This window comes from Chanodichthys erythropterus, chromosome 22, assembly GCF_024489055.1.
Source record: "Chanodichthys erythropterus isolate Z2021 chromosome 22, ASM2448905v1, whole genome shotgun sequence".
Classification (NCBI taxonomy): Eukaryota; Metazoa; Chordata; class Actinopteri; order Cypriniformes; family Xenocyprididae; genus Chanodichthys; species Chanodichthys erythropterus.
Genome location: NC_090242.1, coordinates 7,398,234 through 7,412,241, shown reverse-complemented (window position 1 = coordinate 7,412,241; position 14,008 = coordinate 7,398,234). Strand labels below are relative to the sequence as shown.

Genomic DNA, 14,008 nt, shown 5'->3' with positions numbered 1-14,008 from the left:
CACACACTATTAGTAAACTGCAAGCAGTAACAAATTATTATTGGCCACATCTGTTCCTTAAGGAATAAAAAAAGCAAATAATGAAAGCATTAAGTAATTGACTGCTAAATTGGGGTATAAATATTCATCACAACACTGTCCACAACTGAACAAAGTGACAAATTTTGGATAATGGAGAGTTGTGATATTAAAGGAGAAACATACTTTGATTAGAACAACTTTAAATACCTATTATAGCGATGATTTGATTGTCCATACTGTATTCAGGCAAGCCTGAGATACCACAACAAATTTGTTTGTGTAACAATACTGTGGCAATGATTTTTAACATAAAATACATCAATACAAGTGCTAATACCACTGTTGACCATCATTTTCGTGTATCACAAGAGATGGATAGATATATTCTCTGGACAGCTACCAAAAGACATAATCAAAAATCACAGAACAAATATTTTTTTCGATTTTCGATTTTCTTGGCAACTCTTGCAAATACTAGCTGAATTTACACTGTAGTCATGAGACACTCTGTATTCTGAATGTTCCTGTGCTTACCTGTCTCGTTTGTCATTGTCATCTTTCTATTTCTGCACTTGCACTGTGTCCTTCCACTTTGCATTGCACAAAAATGATCTCCTGTCATGATCTCCTCAGTAGCCCCATCCAAGGACCGCCTGACCGTATGAGGAGTGTGTATGTGCAGGAATGGAAAGTAGCAGCATTATGTTGGTGGTCGCAGTTCCCGCCACGCCTGGCTCAATCGGACCATTCGTTCTCCTCTGGCTCGGAGTCCTCGTCTGATTCACTGTATTCCACGGCGATGCGTCGGGACAGAATGGTGGCCACGTCGTTACCCACAGGCTCTTTCTTGGCCTCCTGCTCTCTCTGCTCTTGAACCTTACGAAGTTGGATACCTAGAGGAGAAATCAACAGTCAATAAATGCGCTCGTTATATGTGCGTAGCCTACATATGATGGTATTTTGACCAGCTGAGAACTCATGAAGAGCATATAAAATGTGTAAAATGAGTCAAAACAGCGTCAGGAATCCCTCCGTCTAACACACAAATGAAGACCTGCTGCAAGGAGACGCAGTTCTGATACCTGTACCGAACTGTGATGGGCAACGTCGCGACTATGACAAGAAAAAAACAGATGTGCTTGAGCATTCTGTTCTTTTTGGGGACACATCTTGTGACATCATGTCCTGTTTTTGGTTCGTTTACATGTCTTTGGTCTGTGTTGCATTCATGTTTCAGTCGAATCACACCAGCGTTTCTTTGTAAATGGACTGAGACAGGTCTCGGTCTGCTTGTTTGGTACCCACCAGGGCTCGGATGGCAGCATTCACAGTTATTCAAAAGATTGGGACTCGCATCCATTAAACTATGACATAATCATTCGCCTTATTGCCTGTGCAGCTCAAAGCTCGCTTGGTTGACCAAGCAGCCTCATCAACTCCTCTGCATTGAGTCAGTAATGGCCAAATTGTGGGTGTGCCATATTGACAAAAAAATAAAATTTCAATATTTTGGGGAATTTTTTTCAATAAGGATAATTAGGCAATATTTTGCTCAGTGTGTTTTTGTTCTTGTAGGACCATGGCAGGTTTAGGCCTGTTTAAAACCCCAGTAGGTGGCAGCCCAACCCTGTCTTAATGAGTGATTCGTTGAATTATTGATTCAGTAGATTCGTTCAAAATGATTGATTCATTTAGAAACTAAGCAAATGACTGTCTTTATGAATGGGTCATTGAATCATTGACTCAAATGTTATGTTTAAAAACAGATTCATTCAGGTACAAGTGTTTGGAACTATTTTTGTTGGTGAAACTGACAATATTGGTGACTCACACAATATTAACATTCAATATCACAAAACTGCACTCTTGCTTGTGTGATATTACTTAGCTATATCATATATATAAATACACACACGATTCCAAAAAATGTGAATAAAAAAGGAATGCAATAATTTACAAATCTCATAAACTTATATTTTATTCACAATAGAATATAGATAACATATCAAATGTTGAAAGTGAGACATTTTGAAATGTCATGCCAAATATTGGCTCATTTTGGATTTCATGAGAGCTACACATTCCAAAAAAGTTGGGACATGTAGCAATAAGAGGCCGGAAAAGTTAAATGTACATATAAGGAACAGCTGGAGGACCAATTTGCAACTTATTAGGTCAATTGGCAACATGATTGGGTATAAAAAGAGCCTCTCAGAGTGGCAGTGTCTCTCAGAAGTCAAGATGGGCAGAGGATCACCAATTCCCCCAATGCTGCGGCCAAAAATAGTTGAGCAATATGAGAAAGGAGTTTCTCAGAGAAAAATTGCAAAGAGTTTGAAGTTAAACATTGTCGTTGAACACAAATTCACCGTGCCATTCGCCGTTGCCGGCTAAAACTCTATAGGTCAAAAAAGAAGCCATATCTAAACATGATCCAGAAGCGCAGGCGTTTTCTCTGGGCCAAGGCTCATTTAAAATGGACTGTGGCAAAGTGGAAAACTGTTCTGTGGTCAGACAAATCAAAATTTGAAGTTCTTTTTGGAAAACTGGGACGCCATGTCATCCGGACTAAAGAGGACAAGGACAACCCAAGTTGTTATCAGCGCTCAGTTCAGAAGCCTGCATCTCTGATGGTATGGGGGTGCATAAGTGTGTGTGGCATGGGCAGCTTACACATCTGGAAAGGCACCATCAATGCTGAAAGGTATATCCAAGTTCTAGAACAACATATGCTCCCATCCAGATGTCGTCTCTTTCAGGGAAGACCTTGTATTTTCCTACATGACAATGCCAGACCACATACTGCATCAATTACAACATCATTGCTGCGTAGAAGAAGGATCCGGGCACTGAAATGGCCAGCCTGCAGTCCAGATCTTTCACCCATAGAAAACATTTGCCGCATCATAAAGAGGAAGATGCGACAAAGAAGACCTAAGACAGCTGAACAACTAGAAGCCTGTATTAGACAAGAATGGGACAACATTCCTATTCCTAAACTTGAGCAACTTGTCTCCTCAGTCCCCAGACGTTTGCAGACTGTTATAAAAAGAAGAGGGGATGCCACACAGTGGTAAACATGGCCTTTTCCCAACTTTTTGGAGATGTGTTGATGCCATGAAATTTAAAATCAACTTATTTTTCCCTTAAATTGATACATTTTCTCAGTTTAAACATTTGATATGTCATCTATGTTGTATTCTGAATAAAATATTGAAATTTGAAACTTCCACATCATTGCATTCTGTTTTTATTCACAATTTTACATTGTCCCAACTTTTTTGGAATCGGGTTTGTATATATAAAAAAACTCATACAGGGATATATTTTGCCCTCCAAACTTGAATTATAGGGGCCTTCTAACTGCATTCTAATAGGCTTCATCATGAATGCTTTTGGACTCTCAAGACATGTTATTTCAAATATTTTGTAACATTATAAATATCTTCAGTGACTTTGGATCAATATGTTTGAATTTCATACGTTTTTGTTGAATAAAAGAATGTGACACTTAAGACTGAAGTAATGGCTGCTGAAAATTCAGCTTTGTTATCACAGAAAAAAAATTACATTTTAAAATATCCATAAAACATTTACATTGTAATATTTAACAATATTTCAGTTTTTACTGCACCTTTGATTACATAAATGCTGTCTTGGTGAGCAAAGGAGACCTTTTCTTTCAAAAACATTTTCTTTTCAAAAAATCTTAAAACTTTTGACTGCTAGTGTATGTATAATTTTTTGTAAAGGATCTATTTTAAGGGCACTTTTGAATCTTCTGTAGCCTAATTGATAAAAAAAAGCATATGGAACACACAACATGATAAAAAAAGCATATGGAACACACAACATGATTCATGCAGCGCAATATTCTGAACTCAAAATCCTCAGCTTTGCACACTGACCTCTGCGGATGGCGGCCAGCAGGTCGCTCCGGGCATCGCTCATGGGGATCAGAGGCACCTGGCCCTTTCTGGGTAGAGTAGACTCTCCAGATGGGTGTGTTACTCGGGCTGGTGATGGGGCGTGGGTGGGGGGTCCTGGTGGGGGAGGAGGCGGGGCTGCTGGTGGGCCGCCCATTACAGCATGCGAAGGGGAAGCAGCATAGGCAGAGGCAGGAGCCAGAGGAGGAGATGGGCTGTAGGGCCGTGAGAGGGACACCACTGTACCCGGAGCCAGTGACTGGGGTCCAGATGTGCTATCAAAGGCAGTCTGAGAGGAAGGGATGAGGGGAGGAGGTGGAGGAGGAGCAGGTGGGATGATATGCTCTAGGATTTGATGGCCGCTGTCAAGTGATTACAAAAGGAAAGTTGTTTAAGGAACTATTTTGCATTGAAAAATATTTGTCACTTCCTATTATTGCCACAAAAGAACAGTTCACCCAAAAATAAAGATGAATCATTTACTCATCCCTCCTGTCATTTTAAACCTGTATGATAATAAATTAAAATGTCCTCCTCATTATAAACAAAACATTTATTTAATCAAGCTCCAAAAACAACTTGTTTTGATATTGCGGGATCTGTGATACAGTATACAGATGTGTGTTCAGTTTCTGAAGTCATTATAATCACTGACACTGTCTACACTGACATCCAGTTTGAACAGCTTGTTTGCATCTCTGTACAGACTTCAGAAGCGCTGTTCCAGCATCAGAAACAAGAGGATGGTTTATTTTATTGGTGTTCCGGATTGTGTCGGAGGACTGTATGACTGTACGGAGCATTTTGTTTTGTAAATGAAATAAAACTTTTGCTAACAGACGAAGCATTCAGCTGTATTGATCTGACAGCAGCTGCATCACAAACCATAAGTAAATTATTTCTTAATGTGGATAATAGGGGTGTAACTGTACATGTATTGGTATGGATGTCACGATTCAGTTCATACAGTCAGACGACTAATACAGTCGGTCATAGGCGATCCACACTCCAATCCAAGAGTGGGCACACGCGGTAATACAACACTGCTTGCTACCAGTAAAAAGCACAGAAGAAGAGATGATGATTGTTATGTTTACATCTCTCAACCAGTGCGGAAAGACATTAAAAAAACAGCTTAAGAATAATATCTCACATAGCATTACATTTACCTCAGGCAAGTCATTTAGTGTCCACAGCATGTTAGAGGGGAGCATTTCACTAAATATATGCACTATATTAGCTTATATATTCATTATTAATTGTGTAATCCCTATGTAGTTTACACAGAGACACATTTGTAAAAAAAACAAACAAAAAAAAAACACATTTGTATGTTTAGTTTTCTCCCCCCTGCTGTACCAAACCCGCCCCGAACTGTCATGTTTGTGTACCGTTTCATCCTTAATGGATAATGTTTTTAAAGCATTTACTCATGCAATAGCGAGTGCATGTTGGTACAGTTTCCTATGCAATCACATTAGCCAATCATAACAGTGGCCATTTACTAACAAGCCTTGAAGGAGCCACGCCTTAAAAACAGATAATTTCAGACAGAGGGCCAGAATGAAGGTTGAAAATAATATTTTTTGTTTTGTGCAAAAAAATTTAACATTATAAGTGAATCTGAAGGAACATATTAAAATAAAAAAATAACATGTCATGACCCCTTTAACTCTGCTTTCTGGAACACCCCTCGGGAAAGAAAAGAGTGAGTAAATGTTAAATGAGTAAATGCTGACAATTTTCATTTTTGGGTGAACTATTCCTTTCCACCTTGAACACACAGAGATGAAAAAAACCATTTACCTCAATATTTTACTACAAAAAACTATGAATTGATTGAGATTCACCTGGATTTCACAATGTTACTTCAAATACACTACTTAAAGGTCCAGTGTGTAATATTTAGGAGGATCTTTTGACAGAAATGCAATATAATATACATAACTATGTGGTGTATAAAGACCTTACATAATGAACCATTATGTTTTTATTAGCTTAGAATGAGCCATTTCTATCTACATATACCGCGAGTCCCCTTACAACAAAGTCGCCGTTTTGCTCCAGCATGTTTCTGCAGTAGCCCTAAATGGACAAACTGCTCATTGCTTGACTGGCTACTCTCTTCTGTCTCAGATGACATTTTTGTCCCGTGTCGGCCACCGTAGCTTCTCTATATGCTTCGAAAGGGAGGGTTGAGCGGTGGACTGAGCCATTGGTTGCATTTTTCAACCTCACCACTAGATGCAGCTAAAATTTACACACTGAACCTTTAATGATAAAAGTAGCACCACTAGTTATTTACTCTCCAAAAACGTTCCAATGGTTGATAACATATACTCTCTAACTTTAGAGAGAGAAGTGACATGCCTGTATTCTTTGGCAGCTGTTGGCCGTGGTCCGTTGAGGGCAGAGTCTGGCGGTGGGGGCCCGTGGTGGGCCTGAACGCGTCCCAGAGAGTGCTGTCGGGCTGCAGCAGTGGTGGAGGAGGCTGGGGGCCGGTACGCTCGGTCAAGGGACTGAGTCTGCGTGGGGCCTGCGTCCTTCCCATCAGCTCCGCCAGCTTCCTGTGGGTGGTTGGGACTCGCTGGGTACGAGTGTTCATCTGACATACCAGATCTGGTTTAAATCAAAGAACAAACAATATGAAGTTATATTGATTTTAATTTCTGATCATAATTGTTATTTACTTCATTATCTGAAAATAACGATAAAAAGGGATGCTTTTCCTTTGAAGAGAACAATATAGTGTGGATACTTTTCATCCCCTTTATGCATTCATGTAGTTTTTGTAGTTATGCGTTCCGGAGTAAAAAAAAAATTGTTCAACCCAAAAAATTACATCATAATAAAAGTATCATAAGTGACCTCTGACCAAAGGCCTGACATATTGACGAACACGGAAGCGCAGAGGATAGAGTAAAACAAAACATTTCTTTAGAGAGAAATGTCAGAGGATTTCGATACAAGGTGTTTATTAACCCCCTGGAGTCATGTGGATTACTTTTATGATGGATGGATGCACTTTTTTGGGCTACAAAATCTCACCCCCCTTCCCTACCATTATAGAACCAGGATAATTTTAAATATAACTCCAATTGTATACACCTAGGATGGCTTGAGTGTGAGTAAATCATGGGATAATTTTCAATTTTGGGTGAGCTATCCCTTTAAGTTTCATTATGTGATGACCATACAGTATGCAGACAATAGCACCCACCTGTCTGGAGACAGAGATCCCTCAGAGGACATGCCATGGTAAGGAGATGGCGTTAGGCGAGTGTCCGGACGGAATTCCTTATCGTATGCCATCATATTCCACTCCTGACGCCTGTTACGAGCTTTACGAACTTTCTTTACCTCACGAGTGGGATCCTCTGTGTGTTTTTGCTCTTGCTAAGGCAGAAAAAAAGGAAATATTTCAATAAATGTGAGTAATATTTAACTTTGCAGAAGGAACAGGTCTGTAAATTAATACTGACCTGATGATTAAGACAGTTTGACTAAACTATATGTATCAATTCTCTAGATGTTTATCATTTTCGTCCACTACATGCATGCATAAAAACTGTAGTAATGTAATGTTGCTTAAGAAATTTGGAGGAATGTTTGTAACCAAGCAGATCTCGCCCCCATTGACTACCATAGTAGGAACAATAAATACTATGGTAGTCAATGGGGGGCGAGATCTGCTCAATTACAAACATTCTTCCAAATATCTTCCTTTCTGTTCAGCAGAAGAAAAAGAAATTCATACAGGTTTGGAACAACTTGAGGGTGAGTAAATGATGACAGAATTTTCATTTTTGGGTGAACTATCCCTTTAACCCTCTACAGCACAGCGTTGCCCTCAGGCAATGGAAAGTTTTCTTAAGTCCTATGTTTAGGAAATTTTTCTTTAAATGATTACAACCAATTAGAAAGATCGAGAAAGTACCAAATAACAGTCCAGTAAGCTGTTAGAGTCAATATCAAGCACCATTTGAAGGTGGGACATCCTGTTCTGACACATGGTCACAGGAGCACATGATGTGAGAAGAAGGCAATATTATTAGCTTTAGTAATCTTATTTAAAACGACATGAACTGTACATAAAAAATATGTGTGCGTGTATGAAGGTGTAGAGAAGCCTTTTGTCAGGTTTTATGAAGTTTTTTTTATTTTGCATGTTCAGAAATTCAGTTTTTCTTTTCGTTGCCTCAGGGCAACGTTGTGCGATAAGGGGTACTTTTCGAGGAGGTTTTAGACAGTACCTCTTATTGGCCACAATGTATTATAAGAAGGGAAGATGCAAGGTTCCTGGGTGCGCAGGAACACTCAAAGTGATGTGAAAAAATTGTAACATACACCACTATTTCACAGCAGAGAAAAAGTGCTTTTTGAAGTTTCGTACGGAGTGAAATCTTATCACATGAAGTGCATTATATGGCATAGCTCACTACACGATACAGACCTATGCATGTATCAAATTCAATATATCAATGTCTTTCAAGTGTTTTTCCCTTTTTACTTAATGATTTCTTGATTTAAAAAAAAAAAAAAAAAAGATTTTGATGATAATTTTCTCTATGACTCTGTACCATTGTCGCAAAACATCGATAAAATAAAAAAAAAATTATGAAAAAAATATAAATTGGTCACTACCAAAACATCTACTATAACAGAATATAATAGATACGAACTATTTTTAAATACCTCAAATAAAAGCTCAATGATTTAACATTTGAAAGCAAGAAATAAGACATCTATAAATGTTAGTATTTTACTGTTGTTCTATAATATAAGAAATAATAAATTATTTAGATCATTTCCTATTCCATAATAACTCTATTAATATTTTCCTTAGAACTCTAATAATACCTTCTTTTTTGTCTTTAACTGATCACATGACTGACTCACTTAAGTGACTGCAACTAATTACTGTTGAGCTGCAGGTTTAGGCTTACTTAAATGACTGCATTTAATTATTTTATATCATTTTAATTTAATTAAGAAGAATTTAATTATTCATTTTATTAAAATATTGAACCTGACACACATTTACTACTGTTCCAAATATTCTACAGTATATGTTGCTTAAAAATAAATATTGTTAATATATTATAATAATATAATATATTGTTTAATGGAAAAAAGTTGTTTTTTTACACACTCATTTTAAAGATGTAATTGCCATACCGTGATACCGTAAAATCATGATATTTTTGCTTAAGTTTACCATACCATCAAAATCTCATACCGGCCCATACCGCCACAGCAACACAAAGTCAGTATGTTCAGCAGGACTGTGCACAATGTGTTGGACAGGGAACTGAGACTGTGTTTGTGTACTTACAGTAGATAAAGTATGATTCTGGCCATACACAGACACGCACCTTCTGCCGTCGTTTCTCTTTCCTCTTGTTTTCAGTAGCTTGCAGCATCTTTTCCTTCCAAAGATTAAAGAAGTAGGACGGATCTGTGTAGAATTTGAGCCCGTCTTTTTTGTCATCCCTGTAAGACAGCACAACACTTAGAAATGAAATCCTTTTGCTTAATGTTCATTTTTAATATTGCTTACATTTCAACATAAAATATTTCATTTTATTTGTTATTATAAGGCTATTTTAGCAGCCATTACGTTTACTATTACTGAAATGGGAGACCAATTTCATGTTTTTTTAATAAACCAAGAAATAAATCGAAATTTAACTTAGGTAACACAATACTTACAGCCTTTATATATAATGCATGATAAATGTGTTTTTAATGCATTAGTTATGCCTTGTAATGTACATTATATGATCTCACGAATAATTGCAACCACAGTTATAATACATTATAACACTTATATATTCACTTATATATTTCTTTAGAAAGTATAATGCATTAAAACACATGACAAACAACTAATTTCAAATGTAACTGCAAACTATTTATGAAAAAATATATTGCATTAATATATTTTTTCTTTTGATTTTGAGGTGAATATAATCTGAAAATGACTTTACAAATGTACAGTTTTTGTGAATGTCCTTGCTGAAGCATATGTTGACCTGTATGGAGTGAGGATGTTGAGAGGAGGAGGTTTGTCACAGCGCTGGTACACCTCCATCACAGGGTTCGGTATAGAGTTTCTGGACACCACCTGTTGGTCCTGAATAGTTGAGCTCTTGAAGGCTTTTCGCATGTTGATGTCCTGTAAGGAAACTGAAGTGCAAACAGACAGACCCATAAAGCACGGTCAGACACCATCACTGATCTATTGCTGGGCTATAAGTGACATAAAAACTAAATTTTGGCAATTTTTGGTCAGAATAAGCTGCATCCAGGTCCAGAGTATTTTTTATGTAAATCTCAAGTGCACATTAAGTTTGCATTTTATGCACTGTTGAGCCAGAAAGTGAAGCACATTACATTATACAGTATTTGTGCAGTACTGCCTCTTATTCAACCAGACTATTTCACTGTGCTCCTAAATAACTCAACTCGACATCACATCCTGTTCAGTGGAACATGCAGAATTGTTTCTACACTGCTAATTACTGCAGCTGCTTATTTGTGCCTCATCTGCTCATCTCTAGTAAAACAGACTTCTGTTTTATACCGAGTACCTGCGCCAACATACAGCCACAGTCCTGACAACAGCATTGTGGTGTACTTTCAGGCTGTCACAAAGAATCAGGTCAGCAGTGGGTCAGTATTTGCTAATGCATATTCATTCTTACCCTCCTCCACTGTGGAGTCCAGTTGTGTGACCTTCACCGCCAGCAGGTCGACTCGCTCCTGTAAACTGTTCATGCGCATGTAGAAGCTGTTGGCCTCATTAAACAGCTCCCCGAAGATGTCTTCTGCATGTCGACCTGAATCCATAAACACATATTGTACAATAAGGCAAAAATGATCATTTTTCAAACAACATTTATTATTTAGGGACCCAGTGAAATCGACTGATAATTGCATTTCTTCTTTCTTGTACTAATGTAGTTGCTTTTAAAAAAGACTTTAATATTATTATCAAAATTATCATGTATACATTATATGTTAGGGTGGGACATGTTAAAGGGCTGTACGATACAGGGAAAATTATATATAAACATATTATTATAATAATTATTAATAATACTATATGATTATTATTATTATTATTAAATGAAACTATAAAAATACTAGATAAAAACAAAATAAGATTGTAATATTTGTAAAGCTAACATAATATTTTAGCTTAAAATAAAATCAAAATATATAATCTATATACAGTAATGGCCAAAAATGATGGAAAATTAACATCTTTACACTTTATTCCAATATTATTAAAAATGTGTTAAATATTTTGTAATCATTTTACACAGTTGTGCTTGGAGTCGATTGCTTTATTTGTGATAATAATGCAATGAAACATGCCAAATTGTGCGACTGTAATTTTTGGCCAGGCTATCATACAAAGAAATGATCAACACTTGCAAAAACACGAGAGAACCAATGAAATATTAATAACAGATTATTTTGTAGTCGATGCATGCTTTTTATTTCAGCTTTATGTTTTTCTATGCATTTTTGCATGGTAAAATAAAACCTGTAGCTGTAGTTTGACAAATAATTTGGTTAGATAAATACTTCAACCGAGATTAGTGTTTTGTTCTTCCTTCATATTTAAAATATCCTCATATTTTGATGGTTTAATCAAATAATCAAATTTTTTTTTTTTTTTTTGCATAACAGTAAAATTACTAATATGTATGGCTGTCTTAATTTCTTATGTTTCAAATGTTAATCCATCAAACTGCTATTTTGACAGAAAACCACAGGCACTGAAAACACCGGCGGTTAATGAGTTTCAGAACAAACAGCTATTCACAGTGCACATATTTATTTAATTGTAAAGTGTATTAAACTACCCAAAAACCACTAGAACAGTGTTAAATATTTTGTTGACTCATGTACTTACATCATCCCAAATGTTTCCTTCAATGTTTAAATCCAGAGAAATTTACTGTGAGTTACTGTTTCTTTCTTGAAAAATGTGTTGACCTTGTAATGTTTAATCAAAATGTCACATAACTAGATCTTTCAGTGAAAACTTCTCTCTGTTGATGAATGCAGGACGTCTGAGATATATAGTGCATATGCAAGCTCATGCTCATCTGCCTCCACGTTTGAGTGCCAGGCCTACATATTACAAGGAATACTTCATTTTGTTTTTTGGTCAACTGTGGTTTGATATTTCCTGTTCATCCAGGTAACAGAATCCAGTGCTTATTTATATCTCTCATATCTCACCCCAGATTTGCTCTTTCTTGTTTAATACAAATGCAACTGCTGCCATCTTGTGTCTCAATTATCAACTTGTTGAAAATAAAATCGGAGGACTTCTGTGCTACTGTTGTGTACAATTGTTTTGTAAAATGTAATAGGTTATTTGATTCTCAGCTAAATGCATTTTCAATTCAAATGAACATTTTAAGTTCAGTGAGAAGCAGGGTGACATCCTTGTTTGTAAAATATCAAATAAACCAATAATAATAATACAATAATTTAGCTTTTATCACCTTTCTGTTTCTTTTTATGGCCATAGGTTAAAGTAAAATACAAAAATCAGTGGCCATAAAAAATCTACTATTTCAGTCAAAAATAATGTCAGTCCTCCTTGTGTTCTCTGGCATACTTTCCTGAAGATCTAATCTTTCCCAACAGTCCTTGATTACCAATCAAGTAGGCATGAAAGTCTTCGCAAAACATGTGTTTAAAGTTGCATCGTGCACACAGAAGCCTCTGCTCTGTTTCCATCCACCTGCGCAAAAATTCTAAAAATGCACATAAAAAACGTATGCGCTCAACTAAGTCAGATACATTTTTATGCAACACGAAAACATAAATTATGATGAAAACACTTATAAAAAAGACAGTGACAATCTCATTGCACAGCATCCGAAATGCTGTTTTGGTCATTCTGTAATGCCTGAGCAAAGTGGTTCTGTATAATTCCCTCCCTGAAGCGCCTCACACGATTGCGTTCACAAATACCAGGCATCTGAATGCAAGATAACATGACAGCGTTTATTGTATTTGATCTGCACGCTCTGAGGCGCAAATAATTTATTATATTACGAAAATTATTATATAATAATTGAATCCCAGACATTGTCCCAGAAATCCCAGCCAGACGCATTTTTTAGGTCCAAAAAAGGACATGTCCAGGAAAAAGAGATAAAAGAAAAGCAACGACTGCATTAAACCAAGGTTCAAAGTGACTGTGGGTCAACAATTCAAGTGTGAAAAATTGAACATACTAAGTCCTCCCAGCTGTTTGATAATGGCCGCCAGTGTGCTGTTTGTGACGCACTCCAGCTCGTTGGTCACACCGTCAGGCAGAGCTCCCCGACACAGGTGCTTGGGCTCGATGGTCCTCTTTACAAGAGGCATGGCTGTCCTCAACTACAAACACTGACCTGTGAGGAGACAGAACGGAGTTTTAGACAACATTGTCTGAGCTAACGTGATGCAGCAAACACAGAAACATATTTTAATTCTAAACGTTTTTTTTGATGCTCCAATACCAATACTTGCAGCCTTACAAAGTAAAAAACAGCAACTGATCACTATATTTTTTCTCCGTAACAGAGTTCTTTCAAACTACACATTAGTCAAATCTATCAAATACTTTGACTAAGTTCAGTGTCCTGTTAAATATATTAGAAATCAGTCATGGGAACATACATAACACTGGGTCTCATTAATGGTGCTCTAAGCGATCCAGGGCAGAGTAACTTCCTGTTGACGTAGGCTAGCTAGACCCTCCCTCCCTCCCTCCTCCTCCTCCTCCTCCTCCGCATTTAACGCGCATTTAAAATCATTCTTGTCAGTTATTGGCTGGAGCATGTTTATTATGTTTCGTGGTCCAGGCTGCACCAGTCTGTTTTTATTGCCATTTTCGGAGCTTGTGGCGACTGCAAAGACCGCGTTTTTTACAGTGTGTTCAGGGGACAGGCAGCTAGCGGATAGTGAGGAGATGTTTGCTGTATGTGACAAAAAATGTTTTGGCCTAAAAACGCGTGACATCACTTAGAGCACCTTTAACTAAC

The 14,008-nt window shown here is 37.1% G+C and overlaps 1 protein-coding gene across 1 annotated transcript; it reads right to left on the bottom strand.

Annotated features, from left to right (window-relative positions):
* Positions 1-756: 756 nt before the first annotated feature.
* On the bottom strand, positions 757-13,349 carry si:ch73-362m14.4 (actin-binding protein WASF3). The gene is made up of 8 exons (XM_067376453.1): positions 13,217-13,349; positions 10,655-10,789; positions 9,983-10,136; positions 9,323-9,440; positions 7,168-7,343; positions 6,318-6,566; positions 3,930-4,309; positions 757-914 (listed from the first exon to the last, which is right to left on the bottom strand). Exons 1-8 carry the CDS (start codon positions 13,347-13,349, stop codon positions 757-759), a joined length of 1,503 nt encoding a protein of 500 aa, XP_067232554.1.
* Between the last annotated feature and the right edge of the window lie 659 nt (positions 13,350-14,008).

Excerpts from the sequence above, each read along its gene's own strand:
- si:ch73-362m14.4 (XM_067376453.1), bottom strand. The coding sequence starts at position 13,349 with ATGCCTCTTGTAAAGAGGACCATCGAGCCCAAGCACCTGTGTCGGGGA. Across the intron at positions 9,441-9,982 it reads AACATCCTCACTCCATACAG|GGATGACAAAAAAGACGGGC; the intron begins GTCAACATATGC and ends GCTGTCTTACAG. Across the intron at positions 6,567-7,167 it reads GGATCTCTGTCTCCAGACAG|ATCTGGTATGTCAGATGAAC; the intron begins GTGGGTGCTATT and ends GATTTAAACCAG.